The sequence below is a fragment of the Balaenoptera borealis genome, assembly GCF_965194805.1.
Source record: "Balaenoptera borealis genome assembly, chromosome: 9".
Lineage (NCBI taxonomy): Eukaryota > Metazoa > Chordata > Mammalia > Artiodactyla > Balaenopteridae > Balaenoptera > Balaenoptera borealis.
In genome coordinates, this window is record NC_138873.1 from 35489237 (window position 1) to 35510542 (window position 21306).

The 21306-nt window shown below is 35.6% G+C and overlaps 1 protein-coding gene across 1 annotated transcript in view; it reads left to right on the forward strand.

Annotated features, from left to right (window-relative positions):
* The window catches only part of LOC309635275 (uncharacterized protein), a 114496-nt gene that overhangs the window by 61078 nt on the left and 32112 nt on the right, over positions 1 to 21306 (forward strand). The window contains exon 3 of the mRNA XM_082406302.1: positions 8400 to 8549. Within this exon, the coding sequence (XP_082262428.1) occupies positions 8400 to 8549 (150 nt within the window). The remainder of the gene's footprint in view (positions 1 to 8399; positions 8550 to 21306) is intronic.

Below are 21306 nucleotides of genomic sequence, written 5' to 3' on the forward strand. Positions count from 1 at the left end.
ATTAACTCCAGATGAATTAATCACATACATGTTAAAAACAAAACTGTCAGCCTCATATCAAAACATACAGATGAATGTCTTGTAAATTGGTGATAGAAAAATATTTAAATAAGACATAAAAAGTATTGAATATATTTAAAAGTTGGTAATTTTGACTGTATATAAATAATTAAAAACTTCTGTTCATCAAAAAGACCTTAAAAATGGGAAAATACAAGGTACAAACTGCATATTTGTAGGTTGCAATACACATAATTGGGAAATGATTAGTATCAAGAATATATAAAGAACTCTTACAAACCAATAAGAAAAAACAAGTAAAAGGTATGAGAAATATTTTTCAGGAGTGGAAACACATGAGACCATAAATCTAAGAGTTGTCCAACATCATTAGCAATTAGTAAATCAAGACCTCCACATGATTTACATTCATTTAGTTGGCAAAAATCTAAAAGTCTCAGAATGTCAAACGTTGAAGAGGATGTAGAAAACACGGCCTCTCTTACACATTGTTGGTGCCAGTGAGAATAGTTTGGACTACTCTGGAAAGCTATTTGCTGTTATATCCTGAAAATGTTTTCACTTACACTGTGATCTAGGTATATACCACTTCTAAGTCTACACCAAAAAGAAACTCTTGCATGTGCACAACTGGACACATGTCTTAGTGACACTATTCACAGTAGCAAAAACTTGGAAACAGTTCTCATGTTTATCAACAGGAGAATGGATTAAAAGATGGGGTATAGTCAGACAATGAAATATTTTAAGACAGCAGCAAAATTAAGGAATTAAGCTACACTCAACAATAAGAATGAACCATAGCTTAATAATATCAAATAGGGACTTCCCTGGCAGTCCAGTGGTTAAGACTCCACACTTCCACTGCAGGGGGCAAGGGTTCAATCCCTGGTTGGGGAACTAAGATCCCGCATGCTGCGCCGTGTGGCCATAATAATAATAATAATAATAATAATAATAATAATAATAATATTAATATCAAATAAAATATTTAAGTAACTAAGTCTAGAACATTACAGGGTACAATGTTCTATTTACAAAGTGAAAAAGTTAAAAAATATGTTATATAAAGATATATAGTTTTAAGGAATATATATGTGTATATACAGTCCCTATAAATTGTATACACATATACATATACATACATATATGCACATCAAAGGAATATTGAACCCAGATTTTGGATGATGGTTACTTCTAGCTGAGGGAAAGGAGGACGGACGGAGTACATATGACTAGATGTCAGTTGTCAAGATCTGAGTTTTTGTACTGGGTTGTGGCTTTATAGATGCTTATTACCTTATTAAAAATAACCAGCTAACAGACTGAAAAGAGGTTCTGAATGGATCAGTGGCAAGAGTGTATCATAAACCAAAGATTATGCATAATACAATTCTGTATACCTGAATGCTTTTAAAAAAAGTTTATGGCTTTGTATTATACAAAATTTTGTCTATTTAAGGAAAATGTTAAATTTAATGTAAAGTACTTATTCAGGCTGTGTTTATACATTAACTTAGATGTATATAAAAACATTATATAAAATATTTTTTAAATCCTAAATTAAGTTGTTTTTGTCTTTATGAGAACTGTTTGAAAGCATTATCTATTTTACTCCATTTTCACCCCAGCAAGTTTTCAACCAACTTTGCTTTGCCTTCATCCACATATAAACTGTTTCTGCCAAGGTCATAATGACCCAGTAATTTGAAAATCCAGCATCATTTTTCAGTTATTTTACATGATTTCTGATCTCACTTGACACTGTTCAAACTTCTTCCTTTTCAAAGAACTCCCTGTTTGTTTTCCTTGATACCATGCTATCATGGATTTCAGCCCCATTCAGTTTGATTCTTCTTAGTCTCCTTTGTAGGCTATTTATTTTCCTGATCTTCCTATATGTTTCCTTCATAGTTCTATCCTGGTATTCTTACCTCCAGAGGCCTTGGATTACCTCCTGTGTTATGCTAAGGACTTTTAATCAACTCAACTGTTTTGCACGAGCCATCACAGAATCCATGTTTCAGTCAACTGAATCCAAGTGGCTCCAGGTGTCAAATTTGCTCCAGAGTTTCCGCTTAGTACACTACATCAATGTATTCAGCATGATATAAAGATATGTTCTCCCATCTTTGTTTAAGCTCAATTCCCATGATTCTGTTATTTTTTTAAAATATAACTTAAAAGCTCTGCAAGTTTTCTTCTCTAGTCTTGACTTGTTATTGGCTCACTAAATTTTCTTTTAAAAAGATGAGCACCCAAATATCTCTTTAGTGAAAGTAATTTTCTAGGATTAGTATTTATAGGACACAATAAGTGCCTTGTTCTAATAGAAACATCGATGTTGCCATGTTGCCACCATAACATGATGCATGGTACTATTCAGAGATACACATTTGTCGAAACCTATTTGGCAATAATTTTATGCTGTAAGTTTATACCAATATCTTAAAGATAGTATGGGTGGCTGTGTAGAAAATAGGCATGAATACAGAATGAGGCTAAGCAGAAATGAGAATTGCTGAGAGGTAGAGAGTGAGAAGGGCCACACTGTCTAATCTCCTGGATTGAATTGTTCTTTCATTCAAAAACTATTTATTGAGCACCTATGTTATTCTAGACACTGTTCTGGGTTCTAAGATTACAACAATGAACACAACAGATTTTTTTAAAAGGAGGAATGATCAAGGAAAGCAATATTGCAAAGGAAAACTTAGAGCAGAAATTTCAGTGAAATGAGGCTGGAGGTCATTTAGATGTTTGAGGGAAGAGATCTTGGCAGAGGAAACAGCAACTTCAAAGGTCCTGAGGTGGAGCAAGGTGTTCTGTACGGCTAAAGCCGAATGAGTGTGGGGAGGCAGTGGTGGGTAAGAAAGAGGGGAGCACTGGCTATGGAGGGCTTGTGGGCTCATTATTTTATTCTGAGTGACATGCAAAACATTTAGAGTATTTGGTCCAATGTGTTAAATAATCTGAATATTTTGAGAAACAAAACCAAGAACAATTTTCTGTACCAGTATCCAGGCAGACAAGCAAAGAAAGGGATTCAAGCTATAATGAATGATGGTGATAAATGGTGCTGATAAGTGACATAAAGCCTAAAATTTGTTATTGGTTTGCAATGTGAAGGTCATCTGTGACCTTGATAGAGTGATATATGTAGAGTAATGGACATCCAAGAGAGACTGAAAGAGAAACTTGAAGACAGTCCCATCTCTGAATTTTCTGGTTAAGAAAAGATTCCTTTTTAATGAAGCTATTTTGAATTGGGTTTCTGTCTTGTTATAGCAAAAGCAGCTCGATTAATTTTAAAAGGAAGACATTAAGCTGATTTCCAGGGTAACAGTTACAATGATGCTGTGCTCATAGAAAAAAATCTTTACAGGTCTACAACATAGACAAAACTCTGCTCACAGAAAGAATTGCTTTTTCATCAAAATTCCTTGTCCTGATTACTAGTGCCATTATTAAGAGCTATGCAACTGGATATTTGAAAAATTTGTCTCCAATATACAACTTGTTAATGCTGTACTATAAACGTCTCAGACTTGTCACAATCTTTTCTGCATTTAGTTCAGTAATATCATGTGGTTTAGCTTCTGCTGTTCTGTGTGTATTAACCTAATCACTGATTGCAAATGTGCATAACTTTGTTTTATGCTATTTTATGTTTCACAGCAATATCCCTGTTAACATCTGTCAAGGAAGTTGCTATGGAAACTGAAGCATAACACACCATATTATACATACAGATTTAACATTTTGTTTTATATCCTTTCTAGTGGAAGTTTTATGCATATGATCAGTTCAGTTTTATATTACTCTGTATTTCAACATCTTAGTTTTCTTTTCAATAAAAGCAGAAGTTATTTGATATGCTAATACTACACTGTCATGCATAGGTAATTTCTTTAAGCCTTTAAAACTATTTTGGCAGTAAGGTTTTAGAAAATAGGGTATATGGGAAAAGACAGCTAAAGCAAATCATGCTTTAGAACATACTTTCACATATCTAGAAATTAGGAAAAACTTTAAATATTGAAAATTAATAATTATCTAGAAAATATTTGGATTATTAAGAAGATTATGTCATTCAGAAAGGGATTGCGAGGTTGTTTAATAAAGGTGATCTTTAACCTTTAGGCTTTTATTAAAAATACTTTATGGTAATATAGGAATCAGGGTAACAACCTTTGATATTTCACTTCAAAATAAGAAGCAGGTAGGACAGAGTAAACAAATTATACTTATGAAACAATCACTTAAGATTATTTAACTGGGTACATTACATTATTTAACTCAAGATATTTACTGATTACTGAGTTGAGTTGTTAGTGGATTAGTGTTAACATTGCACTTTTCAGCATAGGTCAAAACCGCGGTCTTGCAGGTCAGTTCAACCAGTTTTTAGTCTTTGTGGAGGACAAGAAACTGAAGCTGGGGAGGTGGTCTGGATTGGATTCCCCATCCTGCGCGTCACAAAGCATTCCACTTTGGCTGTTTATTGTATAGTTGTGCAGTATATTTAAAATCAATAACATTGCAATTTTGCTTCAAAAATATTAAAACACAATCGTTTAAACATTAACTCCTGATTTTAAGAAAAAAAAATCTATCTTATTACACTGCAGCTAAATTTTAGTTTAAACTTCTTGATGCCTTAGTTTATTTTTGCTGAGTTGTTTCTTATCGATTTTTGATAAAGACTCAATTCCTGTTCTTCAGATCAGAAACCTTGTCTCCTCTGCATTCATCTGATACACAGAGGGCAACTGGCCGTGCTTTTGACACTATATTAAAAATCTCCCTGTAACCATAGTGTGGTAGGCAGAATCCTAAGATGGCCCCCCAGTTTCCTCCTGTTGGTGTACACGACCTGCACGACCTGGAGAGTGGACAAGACCTAAGAATATGAGGGGCTATTACTCCCTTGATTAGGTTGTGCTGTATCGAGGGAGATTCTCCTGCTGGCTTTAAAGAAGCTGCCATATTGTGATAGGGCCACGTGGCTAGGACCTGAGGGTTGCCTCTAGAAGCTGAGATCAGTCCCTGCCTGGGGACCTCAGTCCTACAGCTGCAAGAAACTGAGTTCTGCCAACAACCTGAATAAGCTTGGAAGGGGACCCTGAGCCCCAGATGGGAATGCAGCCTAGGCCAAAATCTTGGTTATATCCGTGTTAGACCCCAGCAGAGACCCCAGCTGCACTGTGCCTGGACTTCTGACCTACAGATACTGTGAGACAATAAGTGAATGTTGTCTTAAAGCACTAAGTTTGTGGTAATTTGTTATGTAGCAATAGAAAACTAGTACAATCTGACTTCCTTTACTGTATTCCTTTCACTCCTCTTCTGCAATAGATGTAACGAACAGCAGAAGCCTTACATGACTAATCTCAAAATGGCCTATTAAGACAGTAATTGTAATGAAAACGTGGCTTACCAATGGTGACTTACCTTGTGTGAAGGCAGCATTCTACAAGTGCTGTTACCTGTGCCACTTCAACATTTATACTTGTGTGTTTTCTTAATTCAGATATAATATTTTTAAAAATTCCTAAAAGAGTTCTTTATTCCAAGAATTTCTAGTGAAAATAAAACAATCCTTATAAATGATTGATTTTATAAAATGAACTATTAGCCATTAATTAAACAATTCCCCAATGCATTTGCATATTTTCTTGACTATAATATGTTATTTTATCTTTGTTTCTGAAATTGGGATGCAATGCTTCAAATTGATGTCAAAGAAACTTGCTCCCAGAAGGCAGAGGACTGAATTATTTTCTAGCTGTCATTGCCTGCACTTGTGCAAACTTAACCTTGTAGGTATTTTACGTTTATACAATTGTCAGTTCATTTGAGTTGTTTGCATCAGGATCACACAAGCCATTGCTTTATAAATGAAACATATATCCTTAATTGTTGCTTAAAATGTCTTCATAAAGTTAGTATTATGAAACAGCATTGATATGAAAAGTCATTGTCTATGTGGAAGGTTACCTGTCATGAGCCATGATCATTTTTGCTCACTAAGTGTGGCCAGCACTTTGTGTCTTAAGGCAGAATTAGATTTCATGTCATGGCAAAAGGCAAAAGTTACATGTTGATATTACCTTTGAAAACTTACTTAAACCAAAAACTTACATAAACCAATTAGATTGATGTTACTAACACTGATTTGTAGTTGGACCCATTTTAAGTTCCTGCTTTAACTATGCTTTTTACTTTATTCACACATTATTATCTCACCTCAGATAACCAACTAATTCTTCATTGTAAATGGATTTCTATATGTGTAAAATCAGTCACTTGTAGAGGTTAAAAATTAAAAATGAATAAATTGATATCAAATAAATGCAATAAAAATGATGCTCCAGGTCTCAATATTGGTATCAGATGAGAAAAAATTTAAAGAAAAAGCAGAGCATTAAAGTGAACAAAATGGTTATTTTTTAGTAGGCGAAAAATACCAAACAAAATGAAATTTTTGTAAAGTAAGTAGAACATCAAAACTGATGAAAAAAAATTGTAAATCAAGGAGAGAATGAAAAAAAAAAACCTCCACAACTGTTGAAGAAGACTTTAATACAATACTCTCTTATCTTTTAAAAGCAAGTAGGTATCAGTAAAAGAAAAAAGAATATAGATAATAAAAGTAATATAATCACATTATTTTAGACATATCTATATATCAAATTTTAGAAACTACAAAGAAGGGCTAAGTCTTAAATACTTATTTATGTCAGTTGGTGGTTCAGTTAGGAAATAGAGATCATTCTGGCTATTTTAAGCAAAAGACATTTGACCCAGATAACTTAGTTCATACAAAATGCCTGAAAAGGCAAGAGAACTGAACTGTAGGATGATCCCTAGGAATGATTCCCAGAATCACACTGCTCCACAGGCCTGCAGGGTTGCTGCCACCTTTGCCATAATTAGAAAAGTGGGTAATCACGTGAACACCACCTGAACTGTCAAGTTCAAGAGCACAACCCTGGAGCTATGATCCAGGCATCAGGAAACTGTTGCCGATGTATCCACTGCAAGCGCTTGTGAAGTTAGTGACTGGGCACTGGGGCAATACCATCTCTGTCCTTATTTACCAGCTGCAGAAATCAAAACAAGAAGTAGTCCCCTGCCTCAGCCTCACCTGCACCTTCCCAATCTCAAGGTTTGGAGTGGGGCATTTTCAGTGTGATCTGTTTCACATCTACATTTTGAATTGCCAATTAATCTTGGAAATATGAGTTTTAGCTTTCCAGCCTCTGTAGTACTAAAAAACTCTTTAGAAAATAGACAGAATGAATACTCAGTACCAGATTTACCATGTCTACCACATCCATGAGACTGAAACAAAACTTTTAAAATAATGGGTGTTTATTTGTATGCAAATTATATGTTTTAATGCTAATAAACTGAATTATGCAAATTAGTCTCAGACCATGAATTAATAAAACTAGTAATCAATAATACATATGTAAGCAAATATTAAAAAGAAACTCAAAGACTGGAATTAAAAATTATCCTGTGAAATTTTTGGATCAAATATGAAATTGAATCCGTAGGACCCTATGTCATTATAAAATAATGACAATGAAATATCTCATAATAGCATTTTCAGAATGAGACAAAAGATATAGAGAGTCAAATATATAGCATCAAATTCTTCCATTCTTAAAAGAACTGAATTCCTGGTATTCTCCCTGAAGTCAGCTACTCCTAATAACTTTGCCTTCAAATTAAAATGAGAAGTGAGATAGTTTTTATATACCAAATTTTCAATTTTAGAAACTGTGATTCTCAGGGTCATCAAAGGTAGAGTGACAATGATATATTACACACTTGGAAAAATTATAAGTTCATACAAAATCTTTGAAGGGTAATTTGGCAATGGGTATCAAAAGCCTTTAAAATATGAATAAACTTTGATGCAGAATTTCATTTTGGAAATGTTATCCCAGAAAAGTAATCAGAAATATACACAAAGAACGTGGAATAGGTTAGCTAGTATAGCACTATTTAGCAAAATTGTCCAATATTAGCGAAAGGTTAGATAAAATATGGTACAATGCTAATTCAATGCTCTGTAACTATTGAAAATAGTGTTTTGGAAAAAAAATATTTAATGACTCGGGAAAATGTTCATTATATATTATTTAGTAAAGGATAGTTTACAAAATAACATGTACAACATGATCTAAATTTTTATATATCTATAAATAGAAAATAATACTGGAAAGCTAAATACAAATATATTAACAGTTTTTTAACTGTGGTTGATATATCAGTCAAGATAGGTTACATTATAATTTGGAAACAAACAATACGAAAATCCCAGTGGCTTAATATACAACAGTTTATTTATTTGCTCTCTCAAGGTCTGCTGAGGGTACAGGCAGCTTTCCAGGGCAGCTGTCTTCCATGTGGGAGCTCAGAACCCCAGGCTAGCTTGATCATGTGGCACTTCCATAACACGTCCTTCCCCGATTGCCATGGCAGTGGAGAAGAAAGTCTGCTCAGTCCTACAGGTACTTTTCTCCCTTGAATTTATATTTCAACCATAAGCAAGTATAAACGATGAAAAGCCTAAGTATCTCAACCTATAATTCAAAACTTCACTCATCCCAAATGGTTGAGTATCTCAAATCATTCTAGTGCCTGAAAATTAGCTTCCAATTCATTTCATTCCTTGAGAGTAATGCACTGGCTTGTCTGCACACATCATTTATTCCACCAGAGTCTCAATTATACTAGCTAAAATGAGGAAGAAATATTTACATCAAAGCCTTGATGAAAATTCTAGACTATCTCATCAATAAATAACAGTGAACTGAGATGTGATCCACAGCGTTTATTTGTCTCTTAGACTTCTTTGAACACATTCTGCTTTCTCCTTTAGATAATGCTCATAAATGTTAAATGCAATGGACTCTGGGGTGATTTTATAGATAGAAATCATATTGTTTATTCCAAGCAACCTGCCTTTATTTTCCCCTATGCCATTACTTTGTTTTTGTTGTTCTCTTAAGTTTTGCCAGGGATTTTATGGGCTCTAATTTTCAAGCAGTTTGTACTGCTCGACATCAATAGTGGGGCAGGGTAATATTTTAGTCATGTTTCTCATCTTGTGTATAACCTTGTGTTGGCCCTTCTGTGTTCTGGTGTGAACTAAAGTTGATTTTTTTTCTTAAAGAAGGGAACTTACTTCTATAGTGAACTTCAAGGACAGAATCATGCCCTTTTGTTAAAATTGGATTAACAGCAACTGGGCACCATAGTTAGAAGACCACTGTAGTTGGTATATAAACATAATAAATAATAGAAAATAGCCTGACATTGAGCAATATCCCAAATTACTGGATCTGCATGAGGGATAGATTTAGATTTCTTCCATTAGGGTTGTTCCATCTCCAAGGTGAGAATGATGTGGTGCAGCAAGGATTTTTAAAATGTGTTATACAACTCTAATTAAACTACTCATGTATAGATACTAGAAATGAGTGCCTTATTCGGAACAGGTGAGATGGGATAAATGGTGGAAAAAGAAAGACAAATTCTTTGAAAGGAAAATTGTCTATAGTATTAAATATATAAGGTACATGTGATTTCTTGATTCCTTCTGCATGTGGTTATAATCAAATCCAACTTTTCCTATTTCACATACAAAATGAAGCTAGGAATTGGGCTGGGAAGGGAATTTCAATTGGCTTTGACAGGTTGGAGTAATTTTCAACATGGCTTTGAGATAGTGGTTTTGCTTGGCTAATACATATTTTTCAATTTTGTCAATTGAGACAGAAACCCCAAACATTAGAAAAGTGTTTGAATACTGGCTGTTTTGTGCCAGGAAGGCACATTGACTTTGGTGTACAATGTTAAGATCATGAATTTTGCTAAATACAATTGCAAACACATGTTCTACTGCAAAGCAGGCAATGAAGAGCAAATTGAAAAATAAACAACACAAATGGGTTTCACTAAGAAGCACTGAATAACACCAAGGATGTTTTAAAAAATTATAAAATTGTGCAACTACTATAACCACTTTTTACATTGCCAATATTTTAATGAACCATATTGGTTGTGCTATTTTTTCCTACTTTTTTAATAATTGAATTAAGGGGATTAAATTATGAAAGCTTGTATCATACAACTTCAGTCTTCTTTTTATTGGTGAAGGCATTTTAAATACATAAGGAACTAATTTGAGGATGCTTTAAATTTTAATTTAATTATTAAAAATGGTATTTTCTGAAATTTTGTTCTGGTCAGATCAGAATAGTATGGATTTTGGATGAAGACTATTACAAGACTCAAAGAAAAACACATAATTACAATGTGATCTCTAAAATAATGTATAGATAGAATAATTCTGAAAGGGGAAATAGGTGACAATTTTAAAGTTTATTTCATAAATGAAATTATAGTTTATTCTCTATCCATCATTTTCATTTCATTACTTCTTTCTCAGAAATAGTCCAGAGATGTTCCATCATGTGAAAATATGGGACCATGATATATGGAATCCTTATTCAAGAATCTGTCTGTGGGCAAAGCAGTGCTTCCTAATTCTAGATTCAGAATCTCCAGTGTTCTAGCTTTCTAATCTTTCAGTATGTTCAGATCATTTTCTACCGTTACTGCAACAGTACATCCCCAAAGTCATTCCTGTGAGACCAACTGATGGTTAAACTCCAAATCCAGGAATATGTCATTCCCCTTTTTCTCAACTTATAAACAATAGGAAGGATTCAGTTTATTTATTCTTTCATTCACTTAATTTATAGGTTTCTCTTAGGTGCATATACTTGTCTATACTTGTCTTACATTTGTCTTGGTAATGTAGCCTGTCTTAAATCATAAGTTCCTATCGGACAGGGACCATGACTATTTAATTTGCTTTTAACACATCTAAACCAATGCAATAAAAATATGTGAACTTAACACATGAATCTTGATGATGATGATGATTATAATAATTTATGTTGTTTCTCTTTTGCTTCTCAGTGGCATTTAGTAGTAATTCACTCTTACTGACAGCAAAGGTTTGTGTATTTTTTGTATACATTTTCATATTTCTTTCAGCAAAAACATAACATAAGGACATAATGCATAAAATTTAACTGCAATATTCCTTTAATTTTATCCCACTTCTCTGGCTCTTTTCCATTTATCTGCCAGAATTACAGATGAGACCAAATCTTTGAATTCTTTGCACTTTTCTCTTTGTATTTACAGCACAAATCTGTTGATTATTTCATATCAGTCAATATTAATATAAGGCAAACATTAAAGAAATGGGAAAGGGATAGTTAAAAGAAAAATTCTACAGAACAATGTGTGGTATTTCTCTTCCCACATTCTAATGTAATCCATCATGGCCAAGACTTTAACATTTGCTGGGTTCCCAGAGAATTATGAGCATTTTTTTCTTTTCTGAGATTTTTCTCTTTTCCGCACAGTTAAGAAACTCCATGCTCTCTCTTTTTTTTTTTTTAATCTCGAAGAGAGGATCTACTGTACTTGAAAAACTAACTTACAGAGAGTAACATTTCAATATAAATATGTAACTACTAACAAATACATTTGCTAACACTAAGCTTTGTCATTTGAAAATCATACCAATACTGTTATTAGTTGGCATTTGTAGGCTCTCCTACATTGCTTCTCATGGCTATCCCTAAAAAGATGTGGATTTTAAAAAGCAGGTTTCATGTTATGTACATCTTTTAAATACTTATATCACCACCTTGTATACTATAGCATACAATGCATTCTAATAATAAATATATTTAAGTACATTTTAAATACAGTTGTTATTATTAGTTAGTATGGTATTCTTTTTTTTTAATTTAACATCTTTATTGGACTATAATTGCTTTAAAATGTTGTGTTAGTTTCTGCTGTATAACAAAGAGAATCAGCTACACATATACATATAACCCCATATCTCCTCCCTCTTACCTCTCCCTCCACCCTCACTATCCCACCCCTCTAGGTGGATACAAAGCACTGAGCTGATCACCCTGTGCTATGCAGCTGCTTCCCACTAGCTATCTATTTTACATTTGGTAGCGTATATATGTCCATGCCATTCTCTCACGTCATCCCAGCTTACCCTTCCCCCTCCCTGTGTCCTCAAGTCCATTCTCTATGTCTGCATCTTTATTCCTGTCCTGCCCCTAGGTTCTTCAGAACCATTTATTTATTTATTTATTTAGATTCCATATATATGTGTTAGCATACGGTGTTTGTTTTTCTCTTTCTGACTTACCTCACTCTGTATAACAGCCTCTAAGTCCATCCACCTCACTACAAATAACTCAATTTCGTTCTTTTTTATGGCTGAGTAATATTCCATTGTATATATGTGCCACATCTTCTTTATCCACTCATCTGTTGATGGACACTTGGGTTGCTTCCATGTCCTGGCTATTGTAAATAGAGCTGCAATGAACATTGTGGTACATGACTTTTTTGAATTATGGTTTCTCAGGGTATATGCCCAGCAGTGGGATTGCTGGGTCGTATGGTAGTTCTATTTTTAGTTTTTTAAGGAACCTCCATACTGTTCTCCATAGTGGCTGTATCAGTTTACATTCCCACCAACAGTGCAAGAGGGTTCCCTTTTCTCTACACCCTCTCCAACATTTATTGTTTGTAGAGTTTTTGATGATGGCCATTCTGACCGGTGTGAGGTGATACCTCATTGTAGTTTTGATTTGCATTTCTCCAATGATTAATGATGTCGAGCATCCTTTCATGTGTTTATTGGCAATCTGTATATCTTCTTTGGAGAAATGTCTATTTAGGTCTTCTGCCCATTTTTGGATTGGGCTGTTTGTTTTTTTGATACTGAGCTGCATGAGCTGCTTGTATATTTTGGAGATTAATGCTTTGTCAGTTGCTTCATTTGCAAATATTCTCACCCATTCTGAGGGTTGTCTTTTCATCTTGTTTATGGATTCCTTTGCTTTGCAGAAGGCTTTAAGTTTCATTAGGTCCCATTTGTTTATTTTTGTTTTTATTTCCCTTTCTCTAGGAGTTGGGTCAAAAAGGATCTTGCTGTGATTTATGTCATAGACTGTTCTGCCTATGTTTTCCTCTGAGAGGTTTATAGTGTCTGGCCTTACATTTAGGTCTTTAATCCATTTTGAGTTTATTTTTGTGTAGGGTGTTAGGGAGTGTTATAATTTCATTCGTTTACATGTAGCAGTCCAGTTTTCCCAGCACGGCTTATTGAAGAGGCTGTATTTTCTCCATTGTATATTCTTGTCTCCTTTATCAAAGATAAGGTGACCATATGTGTGTGGGTTTAACTCTGGGTTTCATATCCTTTCGCATTGATCTGTATTTCTATTTTTGTGCCAGTACCATAGGGTCTTGATTACTGTAGCTTTGTAGTATAGTCTGAAGTCCAGGAACCTGATACCTCCAGCTCCATTTTTCTTTCTCAAGATTGCTTTGGCTTTTTGGGGTCTTTTGTGTTTCCATACAAATTGTGAAATTTTTTGTTCTACTTCTGTGAAAATGCCAGTGGTAGTTTGATAGGGATTGCAGTGTGTCTGTAGATTGCTTTGGGTATGATAGTCATTTTCACAATGTTGATTCTTCCAATCCAAGAACATGGTATATCTCTCCATCTGTTTGTATCATCTTTAATTTCTTTCATCAGTGTCTTATAGTTTTCTGCATATAGGTCTTTTGTCTCCTTAGGTAGGTTTATTCCTAGGTATTTTATCCTTTTTGTTGCAATGGTAAATGGGAGTGCTTCCTTAATTTCTCTTTCAGAGTTTTCATCATTAGTATATAGGAATGCAAGAGATTCCTGTGAATTAATTTTGTATCCTGCTACTTTACCAAATTCATTGATTAGCTCTAGTAGTTTTCTGGAAGTATCTATAGGATTCTCTATGTATAGTATCATGTCATCTGCACACAGTAACAGCTTTACTTCTTCTCTTCCAATTTGCAATCCCTTTATTTCTTTTTCTTCTCTGATTGCTGTGGCTAAAACTTCCAAAACTATGTTGAACAATAGTGGTGAGAGTGGGCAACCTTGTCTTGTTCCTGATCTTAGTGGAAATGGTTTCATTTTTTCACCATTGAGAACGATGTTGGCTGTGGCTTTATCACATATGGCCTTTATTATGTTGAGGTAAGTTCCCTCTATGCCTACTTTCTGGAGGGTTTTTATCATAAATTGGTGTTGAATTTTTTCAAAAGCTTTTTCTGCATCTATTGAGATAATCATATGGTTTTTCTCCTTCAATTTGTTAAAATGGTTTATCACATTGATTGATTTGCGTATATTGAAAAATCCTTGCATTCCTGGGATAAAACTCCTTGATCATAGTTTATGATCCTTTTAATGTGCTGTTGTATTCTGTTTGCTAGTATTTTGTTGAGGATTTTTGCATCTCTGTTCATCAGTGATATTGGCCTGTAGTTTTCTTTCTGTGTGACATCTTTGTCTTGTTTTGGTATCAGGGTGATGGTGGCCTCATAGAATGAGTTCTGGAGTGAGTGTTCCACCCTCTGCTATATTTTGGGAGAGTTTGAGAAGGATGGGTGTTAGCTCTTCTCTAAATGTTTGATAGAATTTGCCTGTGAAGCCATCTGGTTCTGGGCTTTTGTTTGTTGGAAGGTTTTTAATCACAGTTTCAATTTCACTGCTTGTGATTGGTCTGTTTATATTTTCTATTTCTTCCTGGTTCAGTCTCGGAAGGTTGTGCTTTCCTAAGACTTTGTCCATTTCTTCCAGGTTGTCCATTTTATTGGCATATAGCTGCTTGTAGTAATTGCTCATGATCCTTTGCATTTCTGCAGTGTCAGTTGCAGACACTTCTCCTTTTTTATTTCTAATTCTATTGATTTGAGTCTTCTCCCTTTTTTTCTTGATGAGTCTGGCTAATGCTTTATCAATTTTGTTTATCTTCTCAAAGAACCAGCTTTTAGTTTTATTGATCTTTGCTATTGTTTCCTTCATTTCTTTTTCATTTCTTTCCGATCTGAGCTTTATGATTTCTTTCCTTCTGCTAACTTTGGATTTTTTGTTCTTCTTTCTCTAATTGGTTTAGGTGTAAGGTTAGGTTGTTTATTTGAGATGCTTCTTGTTTCTTGAGGTAGGATTGTACTGCTATAAACTTCCCTCTTAGAACTGCTTTTGCTGCATTCCATAGGTTTTGCATTGGTGTGTCTTCATTGTCATTTGTTTCTAGGTATTTTGTGATTTCCTCTTTGATTTCTTCAGTGATCTCTTGGTTATTGAGTAGTGTATTGTTTAACCTCCATGTGTTTGTATTTTTTACATATTTTTTTCCTGTAATAGATATCGAGCCTCATAGCGTTGTGGTTGGAAAACATACTTGATAGGATTTCAATTTTCTTAAATTTACCGAGGCTTGATTTGTGACCCAAAGTATGATCTATCCTGGAGAATGTTCCATGAGCACTTGAGAAGAAAGTATATTCTGTTGTTTTTGGATGGAATGTCCTATAAATATCATTTAAGTCAATCTTGTTTAATGTATCGTTTAAAGCTTGTGTTTCCTTATTTATTTTCATTTTGGTTGGTCTGTCAGTTGGTGAAAGTGGGGTGTGAAAGTCCCCTACTATGATTGTGTTACTGTCGATTTCCCCTTTTATGGCTGTTAGCATTTGCCTTATGTATTGAGGTGCTCCTATATTGGGTGCATAAATATTTACAATTGTTATATCTTCTTCTTGGATTGATCCCTTGATCATTATGTAGTGTCCTTCTTTGTCTCTTGTAATAGTCTTTATTTTAAAGTTTATTTTGTCTGATATGAGAATTGCTACTCCAGCTTTCTTTTGATTTCCATTTACATGGTATATCTTTTTTCCATCCCCTCACTTTCAGTCTGTATGTGTCCCTAGGTCTGATGTGGGTCTCTTGTAGACAGCATATATACGGGTCTTGTTTTTGTATCCATTCAGCCAGTCTATGTCTTTTGGTTGGAGCATTTAATCCATTTACATTTAAGGTAGTTATTGATATGTATGTTCCTATTACCACTTTCTTAATTGTTTTGTGTTTGTTATTGTAGGTCTTTTCCTTCTCTTGTGTTTCCTGCCTAGAGAAGTTCCTTTAGCATTTGTTGTAAAGCTTATTTGGTGGTGCTGAATTCTCTTAGCTTTTGGTTGCCTGCAAAGGTTTTAATTTCTCTGCTGGATCTGAATGAGATCCTTACTGGGTAGAGTAATCTTGGTTGTAGGTTTTTCTCCTTCATCACTTTAAATATGTCCTGCCACTCCCTTCTGGCTTGCAGAGTTTCTGCTGAAAGATCAGTTGTTAACCTTATGGGGATTCCCTTATATATTATTTGTTGCTTTTCCCTTGCTGCTTTTATTATTTTTTCTTTATATTTAATTTTTGATAGTTTGATTAATATGCATCTTGGTGTGTTTCTCCTTGGACTTATCATATATGGGACTCTGCACTTCCCGGACTTGATTGACTATTTCCTTTCCCATATTAGGGAAATTTTCAACTATAATCTCCTCAAGTATTTTCTCAGTCCCTTTGTTTTTACTCTTCTTCTTCTGGGACCCCTATAATTAGAATGTTGGTGCGTTTAATGTTGTCCCCGAGGTCTCTGAGACTGTCCTCAATTCTTTTCATTCTTTTCTCTTTATTCTGCTCTGCGGTAGTTATTTCCACTATTTTATCTTCCAGGTCACTTATTCGTTCTTCTGCCTCCATTATTCTGCTATTGATTCCTTCTGGAGAATTTTTAATTTCATTCATTGTGTTGTTCATCATTGTTTGTTGGCTCTTTAGTTCTTCTAGGTCCTTGTTAAACGTTTCTTGTATTTTCTCCATTCTGTTTCCAAGATTTTGGATCATCCTTACTATCATTACTCTGAATTCTTTTTCAGGTAGACTGCCTAGTTCCTCTTCATTTGTTTGGTCTGGTGGGTTTTTACCTTGTTCCTTCATCTGCTGTGTATTTCTCTCTCTTCTCATTTTGCTTAATTTACTGTGTTTGAGGTCTCCTTTTCACAGGCTGCAGGTTTGTAGTTCCCGTTGTTTTTGGTGTCTGCCCCCAGTGGGTAAGGTTGGTTAAGTGGGTTGTGTAGGCTTCCTGGTGTGGGGGACTTGTGCCTGTGTTCTGGTGGATAAGGCTGAATCTTGTCTTTCTGGTGGGTAGAACCACTTCCAGTGGTGTATTTTGGGGTGTCTGTGAGCTTAATATGATTTTAGGCAGCCTCTCTGCTATTGGGTGGGGTTGTGTTCCCTTCTTGCTAGTTGTTTGGCATAGGGTGTCCAGCACTGTAGCTTGCTGGTCGTTGAGTGGAGCTAGGTCTTAGCGTGGAGATGGAGATCTCTGGGAGAGCTTTCACCATTTGATATTATGTGGGGCCAGGAAGTCTCTGGTGGACCAATATCTGGAACTCGGCTCTCCCACCTCAGAGGCTCAGGCCTGACACCCAGCTGGAGCACCAAGACCCTGTTAGCCACACAACTCAGAAGAAAAGGAAAGAAAAAAAGAAATAAAATAAAATAAAATAATTAAAATGAAAAATAAAAAATTATTTAAATAAAGTAGTAAAAAAAAGAAAGAAGAGAGCATCCAAACCAAAAGAACAAATCCGCCAATGATAACAAGTGCTAATAACTATACCAAAAAAAAAAAAAAATCGATAGCCTTTAGGACAAATGGTAAAAGCAAAGCTATGCAGACAAAATTACACAAAGAAGCATACACATACACTCACAAAAAGAGAAAAAGGAAAAAAATATATATATATATATATTTATAAGAAAACAAAAGGAAGAGAGCAACCATATCAATAAACAATCTACTAGTGATAATAAGCTCTAAATACTAAACTATGATATGCATAAAACCAGAAACAAATTAGATGCAGAAAGCAAACCCCAAGTCTACAGTTGCTCCCAAAGTCCACCACCTCAATTTTGAGTTGATTCGTTGTCTATTCAGGTATTCCAGAGATGCAGGGTACATCAATTTGATTGTGGAGATTTAATCCGCTGCTCCTGATGCTGCTGGGAGAAATTTCCCTTTCTCTACTTTGTTTGCACAGCTCCTGGGTTTTAGCTTTGGATTTGACCCTGCCTCTGAGTGTAGGTAGCCTGAGAGTGTCTGTTCCCTGCCCACACAGGACAGGGTTAAAGTAGCAGCTGATTAGGGGGCTCTGGCTCACTCAAGCTGGGGAGAGGGAGGGGTATGGAATGCGGGGCAAGCCTGCAGTGGCAGAGGCTGGCATGATGTTGCAACAGCCTGAGGTGAGGTGTGTGTTCTCCTGGGGAAGTTGTCCCTGGATCACGGGACCCTCTCAGTGGTGGGCTGCACAGGCTCCTGGGAGGGGAGGTGTGGATAGTGACCTGTGCTTGCACACAGGCTTCTTGGTGGCTGCAGCAGCAGCCTTAGCATTTCATGCCCGTCTCTGGTGTCCGTTCTGATAGCCGCATCTCACGCCCATCTCTGAAGCTCATTTAGGCGGTGCTCTGAATCCCCTCTCCTTGTGCACCCCAAAACAATGGTCTCTTGCCTCTTAGGCAGTTCCAGACTTTTTCCTAGACTCCCTCCCAGCTAGCTGTGGTGCACTAGCCCCCTTCAGTCTGTGTTCATGCAGCCAACACCAGTCCTCTCCCTGGGATCTGACCTCCAAAGCCTGAGCCTCAGCTCCCAGCCCCCACCTGCCCCTTCGGGTGAGCAGAGAAGCCTCTGGAGCTGGTGAGTGCTGGTCGGCACCGAACCTCTGTGCGGGAATCTCTTTGCTTTGCCCTCTGCACCCTGTTGCGCTCTCGTCCATGGCTGTGAAGCTTCCCCCTTCCCACCACCCCGTCTGGTGCCAGTGAAGGGGCTTCCTAGTGTGTGGAATCTTTTCCTCCTCCACAGCTCCCTCCCAGAGGTGCAGGTCCTGTCCCTATTATTTTGTCTCTGTTTTTTCTTTTTTCTTTTGCCCTACCCAGGTACGTGGGGAGTTTCTTGCCTTTTGGGAAGTCTGAGGTCTTCTGCCAGCGTTCAGTAGGTGTTCTGTAGGAGTTGTTCCACATGTAGATGTATTTCTGATGTATTTGTGGGGAGGAAGGTGATCTCCATGTCTTACTCCTCCACCATCTTGAAGGTCCCCCTCCTAGTATGGTATTCTTATACATTAGCTTATGGAGTTAACCACAAGTCTCAAACAAAAGTTAAATTATAAATTCCTAAAGAGAAAACTCCTTAGATCATGGATCTTTATTTACTTGCATGTTTTATACACCAATAATGAGTCTCTGGGAATTCACTCTTATCTTTTCCTATCTCAATGTCATTTTCTCTATTCTCCCACTGTTGAAATTTAATAGTAGCTCAACTTTGAGTAGATCTGAGGTCTAATACTCTGGCCTGTGTGAAACAAAGGAGGCAAGTATGTTAAAGAGCTATTAGTGGCTGAAATAGTTGTGGCAAAATCCATACATTTCATTCATAAAAGAGCACTGTGTTTACTCAGATCTTATTTAGTCATTGTTTATACAATATAACAAAATTATATGTTCAACAAATTCAAACTAGAGGAAGTATACATACTCTAAAAACAAAAGTGAGGCCTGTCAGCTTTGTATCAAAAGAAGAGATTAAAAATGAATCTATATAAAACAGACAAAACTCAAAAAAGCAGCACGATTTTTGTTTATTTTGTATAGGTAAAACAAGCTGTACCTTTCAGTAGTTCCCAAGATAACCCTGTGGTACATCATAGTTAAATAATTAAAATTTGCAATAATGGCTTTGAGTCTTCTAGAATAAGTTAAATAATTATAATTTATATTTATTTAGTGATATTTTGGGATACTTTTCCAGACAAACATTACCATCTATGTGGTCAAAGAATTCATGAAATTTGACACAAAAACATTTAAAACAAATATAAGTGATACCAAAACAACTGAAGAAATCTGTGTTCCACAATAAAGGTTTACTGAAAGATGGTCCTTCCACCCAATAGAATATTACATAGTCATTTAAACTATAATTATGAAAACTATATAAAAATATGGAATAATGTTAACAGTGTTAAGTGAAAAAAGTGATCATAGAATTACATAGACATCTGACAGATCACTGCTATTTAAAAGAAGGTTATTTGTCGATAAAGACTGGAATGAAATAACACAAATGGGAAGGCAATGGCAGAATATAGAGGCCATGTGCATAAACTTGGAACCAGGTTTCCTGCGTTTGGTTTCCAGATTTGCCACTTTTTAGTTGCCTTACTTTGAGCAAATTGTGAAACCTATGTGGCTTTGTTTACTCATCTTATAAACAAGCACAGATTATCTTCTCCATATGCTCTTATAAAGATTAAACTGATATAATGTATATGTTAAATACTAAGAACAATGCCTAGAACATACTATTACTATATATGTTGATAAATTTTTAAAAAGTAGTTATATTAGTGAGATTAAAGGAGAATTTTATGTGTTTCTAGGTAAAGTGAATTAAAATAAAAGATTTCATCATGTGAGTTAATGCCACTTAAAAAATCAAGGAATTACATAAATAATTTGGAAAAAACAATGATTAAAGTGAAATATTTTTTGGATTTTGAAAGAAATTCACTCAGCTATCTGGAAAGTTCAACTAATAGGTAATTTTCTAAAACATCTGGATTAGTCCAGACTTTACTACTCTTAATTATTTCACTCTTGTTTACAAATTGCCACCATAGTGTTCTCTAAATTTATTGTTAGTTATGTCATGTGTGTTTGGCCTTCACAGCCACATTGTACCTCCATCCTAAGGAAGCTTGGTGGGTTGAGTAGAATAACCTTTCCTTTGCTTGCCTTACCTTGGGTTAAATTTCTTATGTTAAGAGATAGAAGTATGACCTTGGCAGTAGTAGAAAGACACAGAGAAAGCTGGAGTCCTGGTTTTAGGTCTATGGTTTGACATGTAGTTCCATGTAGTTCAGCCTAACTCACAAGCTAAGTTAGGGCTCCATGTGGATATTTGGGGCCAAAGGCAGCAGGTGATAATAAGTCATTCCTTTAACTGGTGTTCTTGTGTTTCTATGTTTTGGCACTAGATGTGTGCCAAAACTTAAGCCAGACTGAAGCTCCAGGACAAGCAAAGAAGGCTTCTTCACAACAAGATTAGGTGGTGTGCTTCAGTCACTGTCTGCACAGGGCCCTGGAGATGGCAGCCTGCCAAGAGTCATCTTTCTGATTGCCATAGTCCCATGGGACTCAACAATGCAAGCTCCCTTCACCACAAGAGCCAGGCAATCAAGGGTGTATCCCTTGGA